Source organism: Coptis chinensis, chromosome 1 (genome assembly GCF_015680905.1).
Source record: "Coptis chinensis isolate HL-2020 chromosome 1, ASM1568090v1, whole genome shotgun sequence".
NCBI lineage: Eukaryota > Viridiplantae > Streptophyta > Magnoliopsida > Ranunculales > Ranunculaceae > Coptis > Coptis chinensis.
In genome coordinates, this window is record NC_141456.1 from 51,883,741 (window position 1) to 51,909,331 (window position 25,591).

General features: G+C 38.5%; 2 protein-coding genes and 2 long non-coding RNA genes across 7 annotated transcripts; 2 read left to right on the forward strand and 2 right to left on the reverse strand.

The window, feature by feature from the left end:
* Positions 1 to 905: 905 nt before the first annotated feature.
* LOC147524486 (uncharacterized) lies at positions 906 to 3,110 on the reverse strand. 4 transcript variants are annotated; one of them, XR_015219535.1, is made up of 5 exons: positions 2,807 to 3,110; positions 2,661 to 2,708; positions 1,794 to 1,937; positions 1,349 to 1,557; positions 906 to 1,268 (listed from the first exon to the last, which is right to left on the reverse strand). It is a non-coding gene; the product is annotated as an uncharacterized LOC147524486 (long non-coding RNA). The 4 variants fall into 4 exon arrangements; XR_015219534.1 differs by having other exon boundaries at positions 1,794 to 1,961; XR_015219527.1 differs by lacking the exon at positions 2,807 to 3,110 and having other exon boundaries at positions 2,661 to 2,804.
* Positions 3,111 to 11,804: 8,694 nt separating this feature from the next.
* On the reverse strand, positions 11,805 to 12,473 carry LOC147524487 (uncharacterized). The gene has a single exon (XM_086575067.1). The coding sequence runs from the start codon at positions 12,471 to 12,473 to the stop codon at positions 11,805 to 11,807; it is 669 nt and encodes a 222-aa protein (XP_086431193.1).
* A 3,801-nt stretch (positions 12,474 to 16,274) lies between these two features.
* LOC147524488 (uncharacterized) lies at positions 16,275 to 17,727 on the forward strand. Its single transcript, XM_086563384.1, has 2 exons — positions 16,275 to 16,948; positions 17,039 to 17,727. The coding sequence occupies exons 1-2, from the start codon at positions 16,706 to 16,708 to the stop codon at positions 17,459 to 17,461; spliced, it is 666 nt and encodes a 221-aa protein (XP_086419510.1). The 5' UTR covers positions 16,275 to 16,705; the 3' UTR covers positions 17,462 to 17,727.
* Positions 17,728 to 20,802: 3,075 nt separating this feature from the next.
* On the forward strand, positions 20,803 to 22,790 carry LOC147524489 (uncharacterized). The gene is made up of 4 exons (XR_015196975.1): positions 20,803 to 20,849; positions 21,786 to 21,885; positions 22,272 to 22,530; positions 22,652 to 22,790. It is a non-coding gene; the product is annotated as an uncharacterized LOC147524489 (long non-coding RNA).
* Positions 22,791 to 25,591: the final 2,801 nt, after the last annotated feature.

Consider the following 25,591-nt stretch of genomic DNA (forward strand, 5'->3'; position numbering starts at 1 on the left):
TACTCAATATTCTGTTAATATACAATATTCTGTTAATTTTGATTGTGGCTATGAAAACATGAACCCAAAACAGTTATGAACAATAACTGTTAATATACCAAATTATGAACATTAGCTATGAACAATAGGTATAAACAAAACAGATATGAACAATAAATGTTCACACCCAAAACAGATATGAACATTGATTGTTCATACCTTTTTAGGTATGAACAATCCGTGTTCATACCCAAAAAAAACATGAACCCAAAACAAATATGAACATTGATTGTTCATACCCAAAACATATATGAATAATAAATGTTCATACCCAAAACAGACATGAACAATGATTGTTCGTACCCAAAACATATATGAACAATAAATGTTCATACCCAAAACATATATGAACATAATTGTTCATTTTTCGGGTAGCGCCGCAGGCGCGGCGAGGTCTCGTGGGCCGTAGGCACGGGCATACCCTAGTAAATGTACAGATTAGAAATTCACTAAATAGCTTGAAATTCCATGGTGAAAATCCCATGATTAACCCAGAGAGCTAACGTAGATTAATCTAATATCTCGAATTTACCAAAATAGCCTGTATAATTGTATTGTTTATTTTGTTTACATTCACCGGATAATACTAATACAGAAGAACTCTTTACCAAAAAAAAAAGAACTCTTAGAACTAGGACATGTTTTTTTTCCTTTTGCAATTACTGATAGCAGAAGAGTTACAAGAGTTAAAAGAAGAAAAAAGAATGAAGAGATTGCAGCTCCAGGCAATCATCTTTAATATTAGTTCAGAAATCTAGTGCTAGTATACTAATTTGTGAAGAAAAAAACAATATTGAGCATACTAGTATGATCTAGAGAACTAAGGTTGTGAAAAAGAAAGAACAAATATTGAGCAGCTAATCACACTGAAAACGAATGTGGATCGAAAGTATCTAATATAACTGAAATTATTTGTCTACTCATTATTCGCGACAATTGCTGGTATAGGCTACCAAAACTTCCAAGCTAGAATGCTCTATTTCATATGGTTCACATAGATTTTTAAAATTGATTACTCTTCCCTTAAGCCACGCATACGGGCATTGCTACTCTCTTCGTGTGGATACCATTTGCCTGTTGTTTGTAGAACCCGAGAATCTCCAAGACTGCTTCCGTCCCCGTTACGGTGCCGGAGTAGAAGGCATCGCGTTTGGTTCTTTATTTCCAGCATTGCATGCCCAAAGCTTGCTTCCCTGTAAGCTGAGTAACTAGGTTGTGGCTCTGTAAACCTGCACATAGAAAATAACACGCCATTCAAGAAGACGCTACATAATGTTGTTGTAACGAGGTTAAAAGCAGGAAGACTTACTTATTCGCAAGGCCTTCTATGTTTCCTCCATCGCCGATTGTAATGTAAACCGGTGCAGATGAGTTTAACACTGGTGTGCAATTCCCATTTGAAACTTTGTATACTAGTCCTCCCCACCCATTAAGACACATAAGATTGCTTTCCAGGCATCTGTGTTCATCCTCTGTGCAGTGGCAAGCTGCAGGAATTTCTAGGCTTCTGATGGTTCTCTGTATATTGTCATGGTGAAAGGAATGAACATGAGATTCATACTTGACAGAAGGCACCACTCTTTCAACTAAAGCAATAAGTAAATTCATATTATAAGAAATATCTTAATCCTATCATACAAGCAACACAAATATCTTAATCCTAGATAAGATAAACTAAATCAAACATTCATAGCATTGAAATCAAATTCATATTATAAGAAACAAATAAAACAGAGCTGAGAAAAAAAAATGACCTTATGCGTATATTCTTCTATTTTCTTGGTTGCAGCATCACACACCACGCACCTGCACACACCAGCAGCACACCGCAACCCACACAGTCACACACCAGCAGCCCACCACCTACACACACCTACGCCACCACTTGCAGCACACATCTGCACCACCAACACGACACACACCTGCACGACACACCACACACATCCCACCACAACCACACACCGCCACAAGCACGCAATAATTTAATTGAAACATTCATACCATTCCACGCATGTTAATTCAAATACCATAACAAATTATGGCAGAGAAATTAATATTTATGGTCATTGATCAATCGTCAAGAAGAGTATTCGATTATAACACACCAAGAATACTTCAACTAGAACTCTCAACTTCTCGCCAAACCGAAACATTTTATCTGCTTTCTTCATTTTAATATTGAACTTCTCACTTCTAGAATGTGTCTGATGAAATGCGAACTAAATTGAGCCCAAACTATAGTGAAAAAGTGAGAGTTTGGTCTTCTTTCGGGTGCTTAGCAAGGTGATGAGCATTTTTAAAACTATTTGAAATTCAGTGGGATCACATTCTCCACTCTCTACTCCTACTGCCTAGTTTAGTATCGACTATCGACATTACGATTTGGATAGGAGTGTTTAGGACCATCCTCAAATTATACTTCTGTTCAAATGAAACAGTCAAACACACAATACCTATTTTAGATGAGATAATATTTCGCCAGTTATAATGTTGGGACCACAGATTCCATTTTGCAACCAGCATTTGATTGCAAATCTCGGTTGGATTATTTTACATCATTTACTCCCAAAGTCGAATTTGGAAATTTAACAGATAAAGTGAAAATCATTTAAATTTCTCACCTTGATTCAAATTAAAATAAGAAAGAGATGAATCCTGCCTCTCCAAATCTGTCAAATTGAAATTGCAATCAAAGTTAAAATAATTTCATTTTTATATATATAAAATTTAAAGAGAGAGAGAGGGGAAGAGAGTTTCGGTGGCTAACCTTGAGTGAGAGAGAGTGAGAGAAGCGAATGAGTTGAAGGTGGAACCGATAAAAGAAAACGTAAATTTATTTGCCGGCAAATTTTTTTTAAAACAAAATGAAAAATTTGCAGTGGCAAAAACTTTGACAATCAAACATCAGCAAATTGTTACAAATCATGGTAAATGATATTTGCCACAGTATTATCAAACAGGTGCAAATTTAAATTTGCCAATAGTTATTTGCAATTGTCACCTAACAAATTTTCCATTGGCAAATGGTGACAAAATTTGCATTTACCACAGCTCCTATCAAACACAGCCTTAGTCCAAACGGTGTGGCCATATTGTTGGGGATTTTTCTAAGTCCAAATCCCAAACGACATGGCCACATTGTTTTGGACTAGTCCAGACGGTGTGGCAATGTCGTTTGGGATTTGAACTTTGAAAAAATATAAAGTTATGATTTTTGGGCTCTTGACCGGTGTGGGTACATCGTTTGGACTTTGGACTATAAGTCCCAAACGGTGTGGCCAAGTAAGTCCCAAACGACCTAGCCGGGTCGTTTAAATTTGGGGTTTTCGAATTCAACTTTTTGGGACCAATGGCACACTTGTAATCGAGTGAGCGGAGCGAACGATTTTGGCGGGGGGGCTATGCGAGACAAAAACCAACTTGGTTGGTTTCTGTCTGTCTGTCCTCATCTTCTCTCTTATTTTTTTTCTCCCAAATACCTTTCTCCTTCACCCATCTCTCTCTCTCTCCCCCCCGCATCACCCAACTCTCTCTCTCTCCGCCGCAGCTCCGCTCACTCCCCACTGCCACGCAGTATGATAGTAATTTTTTTTTTTTTTGGGACCAATGGCACACTTGTAATAATTGTTTTTTTTGGGGTCTGCCCAACACATGAACACAATATGGGGTCCGTCAGTAACAGGACCCGAATGCATTACAACCCGCGTTCTCAAACTCAGAATTCCCCTCGCTCGACTCAACTTTCCAGTAACTCCTCCCTCAACTACTCTATCCCTAAACTATTCCAAGGTAACCCACAATTCTTTCTCGTTCTCCTCAATAATGATCCGCACACCCGTTGAAGTGCATTTTGACCAAGACAACTACCTTATCTCCACACTTCACTCACTCTCTTCTCTTCAGTCTCACTAGATAAAGGCGTCTCTCGTTGAAGAAGAGCCCGAGGTTCCTCCTCAAATGGTTGAATACCCGTGATTGAAACTCCCCAAGGTATATATGCAATTTTAAAGTGAAAGTTTTAGTTTTAGAGAATTTTTTGGTGATTTGAGATGATGGGTACAGATAATTTTGATTGTTAGCATTTCTGGCGTGTCATTTGTCTAGGATCAGTAATTAGTAATCCATTGGTCATCAAATGTGAAAGGTAAAGAAAACTTGAATGGATTAATTTTCCGAGCATGTCTTCAGTGCGCAGGTTGTATGGGCCGTTGGATCAGTACTTTTGCCATTAAATACACACGCACCCCTTGGTATGAGTGGCCGAGATGTCAGGGCGTACCCTACATCTCGCGCACCATATATTTAGCCTAATTTTCCAACATATGGAAACAAGCATATGTTTTGAATTTACGGACAAAAACCAACTTGAGCGGAGCGAACGTTCTGGACCAACAGGGGTTATGTGGCCCAAAAAGTAATTTAGTTTCTTTCTGTCTATCCTCATTCACGAGCAATTTCTCCTCTCCCTCTCCCTCTTTCCTTCTCAACCAAACCAAACCCAACTCTCTCTCTCTTCTCCACCTCCGCTCACGCCCCCACTGCTTGCAGTTATCTAGTCTTGATTTAGTTTTTCATATAGTGTTTTACCAATTTTGTTCTGCCCTAGCGTGAGAGTTCTACTTAAGAATACTCTTTATGAATTGTTCTTCTTACTACCAATTTTGTCGTATTTTTGTTTGCTAATGAGGTTTAACTGTATACATATGGTGGACTAAATCTCTGGTTTATTGTAGATTGCCTAAATTTTTTATTCGTTGTTTATATTTGCTCTCTTCTAGGATGAAGAAAAAAGAGGCGCAAAAGTACATTAGCCCTAAGAAGAAGGGCCAGCACAAGGAGGATAAAAATACAGGGGAAGACGCAGGGAAAACTGTATTATTATGGGCACGTTGCAGTTTGTCAAAGTTGCAAAGGGATTTCTTTGATACATTAGAACCGCAAGAAGCAGCTGAATTGAGTTCGTCTCCTTTTGGGTTTTTGGTGAATGCGTATCCATTTGCAGTTCCTTGTCAGGTTGGTTCTGCAGATGAGGAACCAAGGATGTCCGAACTTGTTACCCATGAGAGACTGATTTTGGAAGTGTTGAAGAAGAGGGTTTCGAAGCTGACTTATAGAATTAAGGATGAATATTTGACTTTTAAGAAGTCTGATGTTGCGCTTTTTACGGGGTTGTTTACCGATCAGCCTGCTGACATATACTACAGGATGTGTAAGAAGAAACCGACGATGAAGTTTAGGGAAAAGTATTTTGATGTTGCTCCGTAAAAGCAAGCGAAAAGTGCGATTTCTCTGGTTGAAATTTTAGAAGCTAGGGCGATGGCAAAGAAAAATGCCATCAATGATGCAGAGTGTTGGAATGATGTCTATAGACTAAACAGGCTATATGTTCTAGGCTCTTTTCTGATACCCATGAGCCATCGTGGGGTCAGCGTTCAAAATGTGGATGTTGCTGATGATTTGGTAGCCTTTGATAGGTTTCCTTGGGGCTATTTTGCATTTGAAGTTATTAAGGATAGTTTGGAGGCTCTTAACAAGAAAATGGAACTTCCGGACCAGCCCAATTTTAGTTCAGCCCTCCATGGCTGTTTAATAATTTTTAGTCTTTGGATTTTCCTCCGTGTCACTTCTTTGGGTCCACATCGTTTGGATGAAAATGTTTTCCCTTGGTTGTTAGGGTGGGTGGATATTCCAGGGAAAACAACAAGGGGTAGTACCTGGGAAGGGAAATTGAAGAATCATAAGACTCTAGTGGTGAGGGAAGAGCTACGTCTTCCAGAGATTGTGTGAAAGAAAAGTCGGGCTGTGAAAAAAATGCACTTGAGGTGGTCAATCCTCTCCTCGTCGTGCGGAAGTAGTTAGATTTTTATTTTGTTTATTTTGTCATATTTCGTAATAGCGTTAATTTTGTTGCAGCTTGAAAGGAGTGGAAATACACGAATCGCTATCCCCGAGGGACCGTAAAATCTTGGGACAAGTGAAGAGTCATGAGAGTGGTAAAGATATTGATGATTTAGTGCAAGTGAAATGTAGTGATGATGTTCTAAAAGAGGCTGTTGTGAAGACAAAGGAATTAGGGATTGGTAGTGGAACCAAGAGAGTGGCTATCCGAACGGACCGCATAGAGAAGTCAAAAGTGATAACGTACTCAACAAAGATCCGGAAAAGGTAGGTTTTTTCGATAAATGTCAATATATAGTTAGTTTGCGACAATGTAAAGGGGCAAAGCAACTCCCCGGATTTAAAACTTAGGTTTATATAGGTGCCATAGATACCTATTTTAGTGACAATTATGTGGTTATGCAGAATGAAGGTATTGCAAATAGAAGCGGGTTTGTGTGGAAAGACACGCTCGCTAGCATGAGGGCCCGTAATATGTCGGGACAAGTGAGGAAAAATGAGGGTGGTCAAGATACTGATGATTTAGTTCAAGTGAAATGTAGTGATGATGTTCTAAAAGGAGCTGCAGTGAAGACAAAGGAATTAGGGATTGGTAGTGGAACCAAACGAGTGGCTATCCGGACGGACTGCATAGAGAAGTCAAAAATGATACGCACCAACAAAGATCAGGAAAAGGTAGGTTTTCTAATAAAAGTCAGTATATTGTTGGTTTGCGACAATGTAAAGGGGCAAGCACCTCCTGGATTTAAAAGTTAGGTTTGTATAGGTGCCAATGTGCCATAGATACCTATTTTAGTGACAATTATGTGGTTATGCAGAATGAAGGTATTGCAAATAGAAGTGGTTTGTGTGGAAAGACAAGAGCAGCTAGCCTGAGGGCCCGTAATATTTTGGGACAAGTGAGGAAAAATGAGGGTGGTCAAGATACTGATGATTTAGCTCAAGTGAAACGTAGTGATGATGTTCTAAAAGGAGCTGCTGTGAAGACAAAGGAATTAGGGATTGGTAGTGGAACCAAGCGAGTGGCTATCCGGACGAACCGCATAGAGAAGTCAAAAGTGATACATACCAACAAAGATCAGGAAAAGGTAGGTTTTCTAATAAAAGTCAATATATTGTGTGTTTGCGACAATGTAAAGGGGCAAGCACCTCCTGGATTTAAAAGTTAGGTTTATATAGGTGCCATAGATACCTATTTTAGTGACAATTATGTGTTTATGCAGAATGAAGGTATTGCAAATAGAAGCGGTTTGTGTGGAAAGACACGTTCGGCTAGCATGAGGGCCCGTAATATGTCGGGACAAGTGAGGAAAAATGAGGGTGGTAGAGATACAGATGAATTAAAAGATCCTGATGATGTTCTCAAAGAAACTGCTGTGAGGACAAAAGAATTAGGGACTGGTAGTGGAACGAAGCAAGTGGCTATGAGCACGGACCGAAAGTTTAAGTCAAAAGTGAGATGTACCAACAACGATGCAGGAAAGGTCTGAAAAACCTAAGTTCTGAAAAACTCAATGTATTCCGGTATTTTATTTATAAGGGGCTAGCAAGTACTGGTTGTTTAGAACTTAGGTTTATATATTTACTAATAATAGTGAAAATATTAATTGTGCAAAGTTTGTTGTGTTCGATTCTTTGGAAAATGATGATGTTCGGTTATTGGAAAATGAAAGTTTTGAAGGGAACAATAGTAATGAAAGGGATCCTGACAAGGTTTATCATTTATGTTATTTAATTTTATTTGAATTTTATTAATTTTTTGTATGAGAAATGTATTTATTCCCTTGTCATTCTTGTTTACTTATTTAGACAGTGCATTTAACCTGGCCATTGTTTTGAACAGGTGAAAGAAATCCTAGGAAGGAAGGTCGCTCAGAGGAACAAATTTTCAGAAGATGAAACTGAAATGGCTCATATATGCATTCCAAAGATTGTTAAAGTTATGGGTGAAGGACCCTTCATAAATAAGAGCTCTAAAGTACTGCGGCCAGCTAAGCTATGGGATAAAAGTGTGAACTGCAGCAGTTCAGAAGATTATGCCACTGAGTATTGGTTGGAGAGGGAATCGCTGAAAGGCAGGATATTGGTTACCGATATAATACACTATGGTAATGATTTAAAATTAGATTTAGCGACTTTCTACCTTCTCAAGGGCAGACAATGGTTGAATGATAAGGTTTATAGTATTCCTAACTACTAAGTAATTATTTCTAGCTTATATGTTAGGCTAACTCAGTATCTAAATAACACCTTTATTGTGTTTGAAGTTGATTTCTACCTACCGAGTTGCATAGGGCGTGGATTACTTACGGAAGGAAGTCCTGTGCACATACAACACCCGGTTTTGATACTTACACTATTTTGCCCGAGACATTTTTTCCGGTATTTGTTAAAATGAACACATCCTGTTTTTTGGTTTGACAGCATTAGAAGTGCTAAATATATGTTTGTTACTTTGTTTTAATTCGAAAACAGTACGCTTTGTCGGACTTGTATGAACAAGTGGTTGGCATACTGCATGAGACAGTCTTAATATTGAAGAGAAGATTTCAAAATGTGGGTTGTTGTTCTCATTCGATCTGATGATGACATTCAGAGATTTAGTTCAAGAAAACGGAGATGTGCCACATGTTTTGAAAGCAAACGGGTTAATGATGGCGTTAAACGTGGGGAAGAGCACACATTGGGTCCTTGTTGTCTTCAACTTTGACATGGACATGTTATGTGTAACGATTCTTCGAAAAGCACCACAAGCCGCCTAAATTCCAAGTTGAAGGCACTTGGTGTGCTGCTGCCTGTTGGCATATTGTTGCACGATACAAAGTGTATCTTTGGATATGCAGTTTGGAAAGGATTTGGGAAATTGTGTTTGTAGAGTGTGCTAAACAAAATGATACATGGAATTGCGGGTGTATGTAATCGGCATTTGCCGACAGGTTATCGTGGGCATATGCCTGTTGTGTTTAGAAAAGAACCGTATTGCCTCCGAAAAGCCCTAGCGAAAGACTTAATAGACTGTGGGATTAATGAAGAGGAATTCAACAAGGTCCGATTCAAGAAAGTGCGAGTTTGAAGGATACGCGGATGAGGAACCGATTGGGGATGGGGAGTGGTAGTGAATGTCATGAAAAAGTCCCCTACAACATTGGGCAATTTGCCATCATATCGGCCTTGTCTTCACACGGTAGTGGCTATATATTGGATACTCAGCTTCATTGATCTCCTGGTTCAACTGAGAATGGTGAGTGCTTAGCATGAGTCGCCAAATTACATATACCGATACCTTGATGGTCTAGTTCATCGACTTCATACTTTATGACACCTTCATGCACTCTGGCAATGTGACGCTGTTGCTAACCTTTTTGTAGTCTGCTGGTCTTATTTGCCTTTGACAAATTGTTTGTCAAGGTATTTTTTTATGATTACACTAGCGTCAATTGTCAGTAGGCACCTCGTTTTTGACCTTCGGATGCAATAGCCTTTGATTTGCATGGGCAGTGAGATCAAAGGAAACATGCAATGAGTTTCCATTAACATGTCCAACTTTGTTACCTACACCAATACATATATACCTTGGTCTATTCATTGTAGGTTCTTATATATTTCACATCCATTTATCATATTATTGCAAGACTTTCTCAAAAAAGTCATAAGAAATTTCTTATGTATAATAATATGTCCATGCCTATTACCCGATTACGTGTAAAGGTGTACATCTACTCTCTATATCATATCTAGTTATAAGAATCTCACTACACATTTTTTCAATTGCAGAATTTTGGGTTTTCTTGAAGTGCAAATGCTACAAGTTGGTGAAAATGTCTCCAAGCAAAGATATATTTATGTACGAGATCTTTTTGTATGATATGACTATGTATTTTGGACAAGTTTTTTGTACTCAAATTTGGACAAGTTTTTTTTGTTGGATTCGATATGTTTTGATGGTTTAACCTCTTGTGTTGTTAGCTATTACCAAATTTGAATTTGAAGGAAGCGGTGTGGAATTTAAAAACAAGATACAAAATTATAAAAGTTTTTGCTACGCTAAGAGTGTGGCCCATAACAAAAGCAATAACTAGCAGACCACTTTTAGCCATGTTTGAAAGCGTTACCAAAGCTTGAATGCTTGATATTGAATTGAAACCTAAATAAACATTGACCTTTTGTTTCATAGGGAAATTGATTATCAGGTAAATTCTGATACCCCTTTCTAGACTATGAACAATGAATGTTCATACCATTGAACTATGAACATTGAATGTTCATACTTGACATTACATAACGAATAATGTTTATACATAAAATGGGTATAGGTATACATAAATTTCTCAAGTTAAGAGGAAATAGCATAAAAAAAGGGCTCGAGATCTCTACAACCGGGTTGAGAGAGCCCAAGAAAAATTCTGCGATTACAAATGAAAGGTCAAAAGGAGTAATAAGAAGTTTTAAAACGGGGCTCGAGACGAGATCTACAACCGGGTATCAGAGATTCAAATCGAGATGTGTGTGTGTGCCTCGATAAAGAAATTCAAAGATGTGTGTGTGTACAAATGAAAGGTCAAAAGGAGTAATAAGAAGTTTTGTGTAATCCCAGTGTGACGCTTTAAAATTGAACGATTTTGTACCGATTTTAGAAGGAGCGATATGAGACAAAACCAACTTGTTGGTTGTTATAGAGGAACCGACTCAAAAAATACACCCTCTAAAATTCCTAGAATCTAATCTCTGAGTTTAACGATTTTTTTTTGCGAGACAAAATACCTTTCTCCTTCCTCATCCATCTCTTGTTTTTCCCCCAAATACCTTTCACCCAACTCTCTCTCTCCGATCTCCAACTCTCTCTCTCCTCCACTCCCCCCCCCGCCACGCTAAAGATACTAGTATTGGTATTTCACTAGAAAAAAAGCACGCTAAAGAAAGTGTCTGGAGCCCAATTTCTAGAATGCATTTATACCATTGGACTACGAACATTCAGTGTTCATAGTCTAGTGGACTATGAACAATGAATGTTAATACTCTTGATGGGCTACGAACATTCAGTGTTCATACACCTAGTGGAGTATGAACAATGAATGTTCATACCTATTTGGACTATGAAATTCATTGTTCATACCTGACCATCAACCGAATAATGTTTATACTTTGCTATTTTTTAATTTCTATATCGACCTTCATTTATACTTTGTTTTCAATCTTAAAATGCTCAATTCAACAGTCATCATTGGTGGTCTCTCCACTTTGCAAAAAGTTCCCAACCAAAAAATTAACATGTCTACTATCCGCCAACTCAAAGGTGAATTATTTATTTCAAATTATTGTTTCATATCTATTTTGTGGTTGGTCTCACATTCTTATTATTTCACGACTCAATGTCACAAAGATATATTTGGAAGGAGGCATTGCAAAAATAGTGGACACAATCGACTTGAATTGCACAAATTTGGAAAAGTTTTTTTTTGTTGGATTCGATATGTTTTGATGGTTTATTTTCTCGAGCATACACCCTCACCTCGTGTGTGTGGCCCGGATGTATCTAGTTATTTCTTTTGCTTTCAAACATGGCTAAAAGTGGTGCTAGTTATATTGACATTGATTGATTGGGTCAAGAGCATAAAAAACGTACTTCACCGATTAGGCTATTTCATTTCGACTGCTATTTGATTAGGACTGCTAAAAACAAAAAAATTGATTATGTTCTCGTTTAATTGCAGTATAACCATAAACCATTCTACATTGGCGTATAACTAAACTACATTGTCTATTTAAAGAACATGAATAAGAAACCGGAATCGATAATAAACTAGATAATAAACAAGAAAGATTGATGTCACCCTAAATATAAGTAGTACATTAATTACAAGATACAACTACGGGTTAAACTGAGTTGCAGTGAAGTCTGACATGAATGGGAGAATGGAGTGATTGCCCCAGGTTGGGATTCTTTTGACAAATAGCAACTTCTCACCACTGAAATCGTAAAAAAGGATCTTGTTGTTGCATTCAAAAACTGCAATATTTTCTGTGAGTAGGTCAACGAAATGCGGGTGACGGTAAGAGAGAGAATACAATTTGTCCAATGAATACGTCCTCGGTTCACTCCACAACCTGTTGTCGTATTCTTGTAAAACCCTAAGTTCTAATTTCTCAGGAGCATTGTACTCCTCACCCCAGTACTTGAACATAATAGCAATAGTACCATTAAACTGAAACAGTTTGTACGAATCTGGGGGGGATTTAGTCTGCGGTAGCCCAATCCTCGTCCAAGATTCGAGGGCAATGTTAAATACCAATATGCAGTCATTAGAAAGAGACCAGTGAATAGATCCTTTTGCAGCCACTGCGGGCTGGTTCCTGATGTGTTCATCATTAAACGACAACTCCAAGTCGTTCAACCTTCTCCATTTCAAACTTCGGGAATCAAACAATTCAACATACATGATGATGACAAGTTGCTTAGTTTTACTTGCTCGGGTAGGCTTTACAGTGTTGAATTTGGGCTTTGACAATCGAACTATAGTGAAACCCAATGGTTCCATTGAATTCACCAACATTCCATGGGATTCTGTAAAGAATCTAACCCGAGGAGTATTGAGTTGATAGACCTCTCCTGTCGTTGGTTTGCAAACGTAATAATTTTGGTTTTTCTCGTAAGGTGTTGTCAAGAGAACAATACCTTGCATTGAAGACACGACTATTGTAATGCGGCCCGACACGCGTGTGTTGTGTTCTTCGGTGTTGGGGTTGGAATTGGTGGGTTGTTGTCAGGAATTTTGGATGCGAAAGATATAGTGGATTCCCATTTTTGCACAAGATTTATAACGTAACCAAGAAATGATCCCGTGAGTAACGCGTTGTCCATTACAAAGGAATTTGGACTTGTAAGGCTTCCCCATTCTCTGGACACAAATTTTGACTTCTGGACAAATGGGAGTGGAGCACGTTTAAGAACCTCTGCCCACATATCTGTATGAAACTCCTTTATGTTGTTGTTGTTGTGTGCAGTAGAAGGAGAGGCCGCCATTGTATGTTTGATATGTTGACTGTTTCTGCTTTGTATTGCATAAACTGTTTCCACGACTCTGTTTAAGGATTTTATACTGAATTGGATGGAGGTTATCAGAACCATTTTCTCAAGTCTCGGTTCCCTTTTTGCAAACTAATAACCGTGTATAGTATGTTTGCAAACCTTAGAAAGTAGATTTGGTGTGGCAAAAGTAGAAGGGAGAAAAAGAAAGGAAAGGTCTAGTAGTGAATAATATCTCTCAAAGCTCTGGGTGTTGGGTTTATAGGAAGAGTCTATAGGAAGAAACTGAGGGGGTGAATTGGGGTCTGTGTTATGTTATGGGGACCTGCGTTTCCCACTTCCCAAAGAGACATAATAAATATGAGTGTAATGCTACGGGAACAGCCTGGACTCCATCTAAGTGACAAACCAAACAAAATACGCAGGGCCAATTGAAATTCAATTCTGTTACTATTGAGACATCTGCACAGCCTAAGCCATGAAAATCCATGAAAACCTATAATCACTCAATCATCATGTATGTTGAATTGTTCGATTCCCGAAGTTTGAAATGGAGAAGGTTGAACGACTTGGAGTTGTCATTTAATCCAAGTCGTTTGGGACTCCTTTTCTTCACGACTCCTTTTCATCACTCTAATTCTCTTGAGCCTGGAACACTTAATTTACACTAATAAAGTCTCATCAAAGATTACACTCCATTTTCGTGTGGTTTGTGATGTAACTAATAACTAGATTTGTATTCAATCTTGTCCATAATATTAGTCTATTTTTCTTAACAATATTAGATAATCAAAACAGATTTTGATATTATGAACAATCTCCCGAAAAATAGGTTTGTTAGTTTGTTACCGTGTTTCGATATTATGATAATCAAAACAGATTTTTAGTCTTTGATATGATAATCAACCAATCCACCAAACTCTAGAACAATTGAACTCTGAACAATGATTGTTCATAGTCATCAGCTATGAACATTCTTTGTTCATATCGCAATTGGACTATGAACAGTGATTGTTCATAGTTGGTAGCATAGCTATGAACAACGAGTGTTCTGTGTTCGTAGTCCATACTGTACTATGAACAATCAATGTTCATAGTCATGAACTATGAATATTCTATGTTAATACCACAATTGGACTATGAACAATGATTGTTCGTAGTCATGAGATATGAACATCCATTGTTCATAGCTCCAATAGGGATGAACACGCTTTGTTCATACTCTAGTAGGTACATTATGGACTATGAACAATCATTGTTCATAGTAAATGCGCATGAGATGGACTATGAACACTCATTGTTCATAGCTCAACGGCCATTTAGTTAAAAGACCCTAAATTATATGTCGTTTGAGACATAGTGGACTATGAACATTCACTGTTCATACGTCTTTACACCTAAACAGAGGAGGGTTGTCATTCTGGACTCTCTAACTAGTCGAGCACGAATATCGGTCGGGGAGCAATCAATGAAGAGAGTGGTATGATATATGCTAATGACTGTAGATGTTGCTTATTTTGGGACTACGACTATGATGTTACAAAGTAAATGTCTCCTTGATGATTCGTTGACCGAGCTCGGGATTATCTCTCCAATAATGGTCAGAATAGCTGCGATGATGGCGACTGGTTTTGGGTCGTTGATACGATCTAAAGTTGTGGGGACGATTTGGAGTGAGACGCCCCGCTTTGTGGACACGTGCTCAGTAGTGTAGAACGGAGTGTACTTACACAACCCCGTTTTTATGTCCGTTCTTTGGACACCTATTTGTGGAACAAGAACGGTTTAGAAAGTAAAGTAAAGTTTGAAAGCACGTGTCGACCGTACTGTTTTCTTTTGAATTTAGGGAATGTGCGGAACTGTTTGAATTTCGGATTCGCGGAGCCGGAGTTTCGCGATATGTGGGCGTGTAATGATTTAAGTTTTGGGAACAAACGCGTTTTGATTGTCTCGAGATGTTTGGGCAGTTGAGTGGTTTCTAAATTTTTAGAAAGAAGCTTTTTGTTTGTTCACTTTTCAACTAAAGGAAAAAATAATCCAGAGTGAAAGAAAAGGAAAAAGAGAAAGAAAGAAGAAAAAACAAAAAAAAAACTTCTCGTACTTTTTGGATCATGTTCGTCTTTCAACTTTAAAGCTTTGAGCTTTCTTTCTTTCTTTGATTGTGCAATGTCTATGACTAGTGATAGTTTGAGTGGTGAGGCTGAAGTTAATGAATGGAGAGAGAGAATTGTAAGTGAAGAAGTTGAGGAGAGGGTTTGCAGTGGTGATGAGGCTTAGTCGTCTTCCACGTTGGAGACGGTAGATGAGAGGAAGTCTAAGTCGGTGAATTGTTATACCACTTTGACGAGGGAGTTTGGTTGGGTGAAATCCGACCTGGCCATGTACGATCTGGCTAGGGAAAAGAATTTGTATACTAACGACTCACGTTCCTTGGGGTGGAGGAGTAGTTGTTTGTTATAGGGATAGAAAATTTTGGGATGAGGTTGCCCTTTCCCCGCTCCCCACCGTCGAGGTTTTGAACTTTTTGAGGAAAGCCCCCTGTCAGCTCGTGGGTAACAGTTGGAGGGTTCTCCATGTGTTGGACTTGTTGAATGACGGGTTACAGCATCTGTCTCAACGATGTGATTGAGCACTTTGTTTTTAGGAGGTCGGGTGCTATGAACTTTAGTTTTCATGTTTTTAAGGGGAAGTCTTCTGTTATTGTGGGTGTGAGCAAGGAGGACTGGAATCGTAGGCCGTTGCTGGCTGTGGGTAGTTATTGTCCTCCTGGTTTGGAGATTGATAAACGTGTTGTACAACCTCGTGGTAGGTCGTTTGTTGTAGGTCGTAATGCGTGTGTTTTGAATTGTAATTTGGACGTTCTGATTTATTTGGTTTTTCATTTGCAGTTGTTTCTATCCCTTCTCGTACGACGAACGGTGTGATTGAAAGGTTTGCTTGTTTGAGTTTGGAGGATAAGCAGGCTTTGTTGAGGGAGGTTGCGCATTACTTTAAGAGGCGTGGAGGGAAGAAAATCAACCGTAAGAGGCTGGAGCAGAAGGCTAGGGCTCGCAAGGTGGTGGTTGAACTTTCTGAATCTAGCTCGGAATCTGCCATGAAGAGGGAGAGTCACAAGAAAGTACCTGTACCTGGAATGAAAAGGAGTGGAGGTGCTCGTGACGGCCGTTCTGGTGGAGTTATGACGTCTGGTGGGGAGGTGAGGATGGTTAGAGGAGTGACACCATCCAGACGCTCTGAGCTGGGTGACGCAAATCGGCCGTCATCTCAACATTCTGAGTTGGGTGACGCAAATCGTTTGCTATCCCCACGTTCTGATTTGGGTGATGCAAATCATTTGGCGTCCCAACGTTCTGAGCTGGGGGACGGAGGGCGCTCTTCGTCCAACCGCTTCTCCTCTGGTGATGCAGATCGTTCTGCATCCAACTGCATTTCTTCTGGAGATGCGGGTGCTGGAAGTGAGGGTGATGCTGCGGTGGCCGTGCTGGTGGGGAGGGTGATGCTCCCACTTCATTACGGAAGCCTATTCTGAAAAGGCGTTCCAAATTGGTTGAGTCGGAGGGGGCTAAGAAGGTTCGAATCGAAGTCCGGAGACCAACCGGTGCTTTGTTATAGGTCGTTCATCTTTGTCGGGGCTTCTCGCCGAGGATGAGCCTTAATGATGCGGCTGCTGCTGATGTTGGGTTGTTGAGACCGAGGAAAGGAGAAAGTTGGTGAGGCCGAGCATTCTTGCATCGAAGATTGGGCATGGGATCAGGAAGTACGGACCCAAGTAAGAAGGGTGACGGTGATTTCCTTGATAGACTGGTTACTTATACGGACCCCTATACTTTGTTGGCGAAGTTTGTTGTGTATGGTGACTGTAGCTTCAAGTCCCCTTTGGTTAGTGCGGCGTTGTTGGATAGTATTGCGCTTCCTGGAGATAGGCGCAAGCTGGATGGTAAGGGTCTGGACATGAACTTTGTGGAGATGGAACGGTCGTTGTGCTTTGTGAGTATTCTTCCGTTCTGAGCTTGCTCCTTTTTGGTCTTGTTGATTTTGATCCATTCTATTGTTTATATTTGTTATCTCGTTTGCTAGGTTCTGGCGATGTATAGGAAGCTGAAGGATATGGCGTGTATCTCCAACCGTTATAAGAAGGAGTTGGATGACAGCAAGCAAGCTTGTAGCAAGCTGGTGGCTGAACAACAATTAGAGAGAACGGAGGTTGCAGGGCTGAGGGAACAAGTGCAAGAGCTTGGTGGTAAAGTGGCTCTGTTGCAACCCGCCGGACTCGCAAAGTTGGATGTTCAAAGAATGGGTCATTTGAGTGCAAGAGGTGCGCTCCGATTCTTAACGAATGCGGATCGCATACAACGGGTGGCAGTGGACACGGTGGAGAGTGGAAATGTAATGCGTGCTTTGTTTGATGATTATTATGAGGTGTTGGATAAGTATGATCACCTTAAGATGGCTATTGAAAGTGGACCGCCACGATGTAATGCGGCCGGAGATTTGGTGTAGGTGCTAGTAGGCCATCGACCGCCATCTGACCAAGTCGTTGTGCCACCGGCTGCTCCATCTGTTCCTTCTGTTGTTTCTGATTTGGATGTTTCTTAAGTTGTTGTTGATCAGGCTACCAGTCCTGGTGTTGTAGAGGGCGGTGATCTGGACCCTTTGAATGTGGGTACTCTCATTGTGTGAACTGTTTCTGAACGTCTTGTGCTTTGTGATTGTCTTGTTGGGATGTATTGAACAATATTTAAACAGCTGTTTGTTCTTCATACTGATACAATATTATTTTTGATGGGGATACTGAGGTCGTTTTCCCGGGATAACCTGGGGGCCTCAGTATCTGACCGATTTTGTAAGTAGAAATATTTAAATTACTTGTTGAAGTCGTCTTGAAGTATGCATTTGATGGCTTTTGTTTTGACTGAATTGTTGTTTGACGATCTGTGCTGCGTTGTACTAGTTAGCACACTTGAACACCTTGAACCAATTGTATGGGTGTGATTGCAGCTTGGTTTCTAGCCTGGATCTTAGTAAGTTTGATGGTTTGCACACCTTAATATGTGTTCTACATGTTGGCCCTGATTTGTGTTGGGATAATTTTTGAAAGACGTGGATCGGTAGGACCAGGGTTTATACTATATTGTACGTACTATGAATAATCCATGTTCATAGTCATGAGCTTGAATATTCTTTGTTCATATCACAATTGGACTATGAACAATGATTGTTCATAGTCATGAGCTATGAACATCCATTGTTCATAGCTCCAATAGGGATGAACACGCTTTGTGAGTGTCCTTCCGATCTGAGTTTGTTTTCTTTATGTTTTGAAAGTATCTTTCTGATCTGACTTATTTTGTGGTTTGTCGTTACGCCCATGTACAGGAAGCTGAGGGAGATGGCAACTATCTCCGACCTGTACAAGAAAGAGCTGGAGGTTGCTATGACAAACTTTTGGCTGTGAAAGAGGCGGAGAGGGTTGAAGTTGTAGGGCATTGTCTCGGTGTGCATTTTGTTAAGCAGATTGTCTCGCTAGAAGTTTGCATTTTGTAATGTAAATATGTAATATGTGCAAAAGGTATTTTGAGTAACTCAAATGTGGATGATACTTGAATAGGCGGAATTTAAGAGTGTTGCATATAGTTGAATGCCTTTAGTTATTAATGCAGATCCATTATTATTTCGGTGAGTGTTATTTAGTGAACAAAGCAAGCATGATAGGTTGGACTTATAAGAAGAACAATGAACATAACATTGACATTCTGTTCCTGGACCACGAAGTCATTCTTTATCATCCGTGAGCGTAGTGAACTCTTTTGATGTCGCTTTTTAAACAGACAGAGACTGAAATCTATTTTCATATCAAGTGAAATAATCACTCCCAAACTCATGCTTTTTTCATAATCACTCTGAAGGACCTGGTAGATGAAAGGTCAAGTATACCCCGACCTTTTTTATTTTATGAATAATCATTGTTCATATCTATCTATATTAACAAAGAGAAGCGATTATGGGGCGCGAGGCCCCCATCCTACGGTCCAAATCTGTTCTCTCGACTTATGACGGGCAGTATGTAGTGTTGTTGGATGCATATCTTGTTTTACTAAAACAAGTGACAAATCCGTCGGATCTTAATCTTCTCTCCTCAAACCTAAAACATCATTTTGTTATCCCCTTTCCTCTCCTCCCCAATTTGAAAAGCTAGAGCCCCCTCTCGGCACTCTTTCTCGTGTTCGATCGATCCTTATTTTGTTAGTAAATTTTTTCACATTAAACCTGGGGATCTCATTATCCCATCTCAAAAGTTAATGAATCTCATTAGTTTGTCTTGTTTTTGTTCTCCCTCTGAAATTTGAACTCACTTGTTTTCGGTCTGTAGAATATATCATTAGTGTGAAATTGGGTGATCCTATCTAACTTTTTGTTTGGTGCCAAAGACAAAAATAGCCTTGAAAAATACTTAGGCGCTTGATTCTGAAAGAAAATCCAATTCTTTTATATAGTAAATCCAATTGTTTTATATAGTAAAGGGTTGTAAATTCTTTTAGCAAGAAAATCCAAGGAGGAAAAGGTTTGTAAAATTGCTCCTTTTTACTTGGTCTACGGAATTACATAATTTCTAGAATGGAGTAGAGTCAAAGGTTTTTTTATGGAAATCTTATCCGTCTTTTGTATTTTATATATTTTGCCAACTTTTATCATTTTAAGATCGTGTGTAATTTGCAAAACTATTTCTCGGCACACTTCTAAGGGTTTACATTGCTCAAAAGGATGATAAAATGTTAAAATGCCATCAATTGAAGTCTTGCTTGCACCAATCGGGGAAGATCGAGCTTTCGAGGGATGGGGTATATTTCCCCGTTTTTCGGTTAATACGTAAAACCTTATGGCATTGTCTCTTTTGACAAAATTTGAAAGGAACCTTTCCTATTATGTTCTCTTGTTTTTTTTTTGCAGATAGCAAGAATCGCAGGATGATAATGAATCATTATATCTTCAAAGTTGGTTTGCTTTTTATGAGTAAAGGAGGCAAAGACCTCTAAGATGGATGATCTTTAAATGGAAACCAGGTGTCATGAAAATGATTGCAATCTCAGGTATTCAATGATCATATCTGCACTTTCTTCTTCAAGTTAATTAGATAGTGTTGATCTATTGTGGGGGTAACATTTCTACCGCTTGTGTGAATCAGGAAGTAAATAAGATCTTGGACAAAATGCCTCCAAAAATCTGAAGTTGAAGAGATTGACGAGCCGGAAGAAGGTTGTTCTTCCTGGTGGTTCGCCGTCAATGCTGCGAGCGATTTTCAATGCCAAGTTGCGAGGATGAAAGTAACTCCTATACGTGATTGTATTCTCTTAACATAGTTTCGGGTTAAAAGGTTTCTTATGTTTTTATATCTAGGGTTTGTAACAGGTTTTATTTTAAACTAGGGTTATCATTCAATGTGATAAAAAGGCATAGGAAATCAAATACTATAGGGTTTGATTACCTGTTTTTGAATTTTTAAACCGATCACTTTGATTATTTTTTGTATTTTGAATATATATTTTTTCTTTTTTTAGGTTATTTTCTCTTTGGAGCTTCGGATTGAGTAATTTGGGGTCGACACCCTTGTGATATAATTTCATTGCTTTATCTTTCACTCTTCTTCGCTGCCTTCGCAAACACTTGGACTTTGTCAAATAGGTAACATCTCTTCACTTATAACTCAATCTTTTTGATTTTCCATTTTCCCCTTGATCTATTTAACCACTCAAACACTTTGTAAGATCTATTTAATTACTTTGTGGGTGTTTTTTTTTTTTTGGTTAGGTTATTATCTATTTCATGGAGATGGAGTATTCGTAGGGGTCTTCTCATATCCAACATGATTTGGCATCCTTAATTAACTTAGGTATCTACTTTTCAATCTCGATTTTAGTTTTGTTTTTAAAATGTACCTGTGATGTATGAACTTTTGAAGTATTCGTTGTTTCATGCCTAACATTTAATTGATATTTTTGTTAATGTGGTTCATGAGTTGTGATTTTATTTTTTGGAAATGAATATCCCCCTGTTTAGTTGCCTTGGAACTCATCAAATTAACTTTGTATTCGTTGGATACTTTCTGAGCTTTTCACTCTCCTATTGCATTCGTTGGATACTTTCCGAGCTTTATGTATGACTATAATTGAAAAAAGTATTCGTTGTTTCATGCCTAACATTTAATTGATATTTTTGTTAATGTGGTTCCTGAGTTGTGATTTTATTTTTTGGAAATGAATATCCCCCTGTTTAGTTGCCTTGGAACTCATCAAATTAACTTTGTATTCGTTGGATACTTTTCGAGCTTTTTTTCTATTGCATTCTCCTAGCTTTTGTATTATGATTATAATTGGATACGCTGTTTCATCCGAGCTTTATGTATGATTTTATAATTGAAAAACTTGGAAATGATAATGAGCAAGCAAAGATGGCTCAGCTTTATGTATGACTATAATTGAAAACGAATGATAATGAGCAAGCAAAGATGCTCAAGTGCATACCGACATGTATGTATATCTTTTAAAGGATTCTTTTGTTAATCAAACTTTGAATGCTGGAAGACATTTTTGTCATTTATTTATACAGGGTTTATTGGTCTACGAAATTTTTTGGTGAAAAATGGTTCTTATACGGTTATACCTGAATATTGATCTTGAGGTGTACACTAATTTATTTTATTGTTATTTTTTTTAGAGGAGGCACCACATTTAGTGGCTTCTCAGTTGTGACTGTTTTTTAATTTGAAATTTAAATAAAAATTTGTCCTAAAAGTCATGTCTCATCTATAATCCATGATCACTCACAGGAGTGGTATTATATCAAGAGGTTTTAGAGGAGAATTCGGACACTTGGAATTAGTTTCGGGTTTATGTGAAGCTTCTCCTGTTCTGGCGAATCGATTTACTGTAAGTTTCTACCGCTCATTTTATTACTTTTATAACTAGGTGGCTTTTCCATGCTGATAGTAGCAACATGTCTATGCCAATGTAGTCATTTGGTTTTAATCAACTGTTGACCACACTTTTGATCTGACCATAACCTTATCATTCACATCCAATATTTAGGGCTTTAATTTATTGCATTTGCTGATAATGCTCAAAAGTGCTCTAATATTGTTCACTGTTATTAAATTAATAAACTTTAGATTCTCAATTGTAATTTGCACTATTTTTTGTTACTTTCATGTGCTTTATTTGGTTCACATGCAACTCAGTGTAGTAACTTCTAGCATACATGATGTATGAACTTATTCGGCTCATTTTGCTGATAATGGTTTTTATATAATTTTCAGAACGATTTTTTGGCTTCTAAATGATTGGTTGAACTTCATGAAGTTCACATCTGAAAACACAAACGTCCTCGGGGTAGAAGCAATAATCACCCAAGATACTGCTATGTACAGGTTGTGTCAAAGGAATATTTCGACCTTTGATCATGAGGCCCTAAATGAATTCCTAAACCAGCTGATATACAGAGTGTCGATCAAGGTGCCTGCCAAAGCTATGAGGGAGGCTCAAACCTACTGTAGAGCTTCCTATAAAGCATTGGTGGTAAGTAAGAAGTGGAAATACTTCCAATTAAAAATTTCATGTGTATGTTATTATTGTTCTCTAATTGATGTCAATGGTGCGGGGCAAAGATGGCTAACATTGAGTTGGTGAACCATGGCAGCTCATTCTCCTGGAAGCCAGATGGCATCAAGTGTGAAGACGTTGGTTGTTTGCATCTTATTTCCAAAGAACTTTCCCTGAAAATTTTAAGTAAAATTGAAGCTGGAGAAAGGTTTATTGTCTATGTTGTGGTCCCAATGTGGCCATAAGGGATACCGAGAGTAGATCCGTTCGAGCAATCTTAGACCGGGCGTAAGAGGACAATGGAGATGATGTACTACCGACATTATTCAATTACATAAATGGTCTCTGTTTCTACCGATGGCAATAAACTAATAATCACATCTTCCTTTTTCGTGTCTCTCGCTCACTGCATTAGCGGTAGCAATAAGTTGGCCTTCTTCCGCCCTTCGGTTTGAAGTTGCTCATATCGGTCATACTTTGACTGATGATGCTTGTATGAGTTTGCTTAGAATTAAGCTTTTTTCCGCCAAGTAGCTCGGAAAGCTTTGATAAATGTTACCGAAGTTGTTTAGGTAATAGCGTGGGTTGGCGTACTTTTAGCTTGTTGAATTCGCAGTTGTTGTTAAGGTTTTACACATCGCCAATTCGTTTAAAACAAGAGTGTTAAAACAATAGTAATCGCCAAGATGATTGAAATATGAGAAATTCTACTATGGTAGTTTTTGTAGTGTGCTATCGTGTTAATCTATTCTTTTTCTTTTGGTTAAAGATCCTACATTAACTTTAAAATGAGGAATTAGTCATAAACCCGCATCGCAGAGGTACAAACACAACATCTATGGCCGACCGCCCTACTTCATGAGTCTACCCCAGTGATTGCCCCATCGCCCAAAAAAAGAAAATAACTTGATCGCCATAGATTACAAAACAATAATTAATCGGCTAAGTCCCGGTCGATGCCTCCTCCTCGATTAGAGAGTTTTCATAAGCTCCTCCACCACTTGTCTCATTTTGTTGCCTGTCTTTGAGTCTACCGCTACCACCTCAAACTTCAAGCCTCCAAACATTTATGCTTGAATGGGATTTTGAGCACTAACCAACTCAAATTCCATGCCCTAATCTTTCGCCCATTCAAACAGTCCTTGACTAAGATAACCTCTTCTTAATAAGAAAAAGTAGTTGTCGTTACATTTGAACAAGGTATTTGTCTGTGCCAGGGGGTCGAGCGTCGAGGTAGCGCCGCAGGTGTGTCGACGCCTCGCGGGCCGTAGGCACGGGCATACCCTAGTACAAAACATGCGAGCTCATTGTTCATACCTATTGGAGTATGAACACTCATTGTTCATGCCTAATGTAAAGTATGGGCAATGATTGTTCATACTTACTAATACCTACTAGAGTATGAACAATGGATGTTCATAACTCATGACTATGAACAATCATTGTTCATAGTCCAATTGTGGTATGAACAAAAATATTCATAGCTCATGACTATGAACATTGATTGTTCATAGTACAGTATGGACTACGAACACAGAACACTCGTTGTTCATAGCTATGCTACCAACTATGAACAATCACTGTTCATAGTCCAAGTTGCGATATGAACAAAGAATGTTCATAGCTGATGACTATGAACAATCATTGTTCAGAGTCCAATTGTTCTAGAGTTTGGTCGATCGGTTGATTATCATATCAAAGACTAAAAATCTGTTTTGATTATCATAATATAAAACACGGTAACAAACTAACAAACCTGTTTTTTGGGAGATTGTTCATAATATCAAAATCTGTTTTGATTATCAAATATTGTTAAGAAAAATAGATTAATATTATGGACAAGATTGAATACAAATCTAGTTATTAGTTACATCATAAACCACCACGAAAATGGAGTGTAATCTTTGAGACTGTCAGATAGTGTAAATTAAGTGTTGCAGGCTCAAGAGAATTAGAGTGATGAAAAGGAGTCCCGATGTTGCAAGTTGGGTCCCGCAATGAGGGCTTGAAGTACCTAGAGTTTATTGCTCAAGTTTTTCTTTTGGCCATGGATATTGAAACATGTTAATGGACTAGGCAAGAGTAAATACAAAATGAGTAATGAGAGTTGGTTGTTCAAGAATCGAAGGTGGAAGTTGTAGTTGCAGAGAATGGTAGATATGCACTTATTATGTTACTCTTTGTTTCTTCTAAGAAAGTAGGCACTAGGAAACAAAATATTCTAACACATGTTTAGTTTTTTTTCGCTCGAGAGCGAAATCTTATGACTTGATGAGATATCTGATCCGTTTGCAAACATGTCATCCGGTTGGTTTTCTCATCCGTAATTTTGGGTTTGAGAAGAAAGGGGGTTTTGGGTTTTCTCATCCGTAATTTTGTTTATTAACAAGAAAGGGTAAAAGTTGGATTTTAAAAATAAAAAAGGGTCCGCCAACTTATGGGTTTTGGGTCGTTGATACGATCCGAAGTTGTGGGACGAAATGGAGTGAGAGACGCCCCGCTTTGTGGACGCGTGCTCTATAGTGTAGAACGGAGTGTACTTACACCCGTTTTATATGTCCGTTTCTTTGGACAATTTGCCGCGATGTGGAACAAGAACGGTTTAGAAAGTAAAGTAAAAAGTTTGAAAGCACGGTGTCGACAAATTTGTTTTCTTTGAATTTAGGGAATGTGCGGGAATTGTTTTTGGATTCGTGGGCCCGGAGTTTCGGGCGTTTTATGTGGGCGTGTAATGATTTAAGTTTTGGGAACCTAAACGCGTTTTGATTGTCTCGAGATGTTTGGGTAGTTGAGGGTTTTGAATTTTAGAAAGAAGCTTTTTGTTTGTTCACTTTTCAACTAAAGGAAAAAATAATCCAGAGTGAAAGAAAAGGAAAAAAAGAAAGAAAGAAAAAAAAAAAAAAAAACTTCTCGTACTTTTTTATCGGGTTAGTTCATCTTTCAACTTTAAAACTTTGAGCTTTCTTTCTTTCTTTGATTGTGCAATGTCTATGACTAGTGATAGTTTGAGTGGTGAGGCTGAAGTTAATGAATGGAG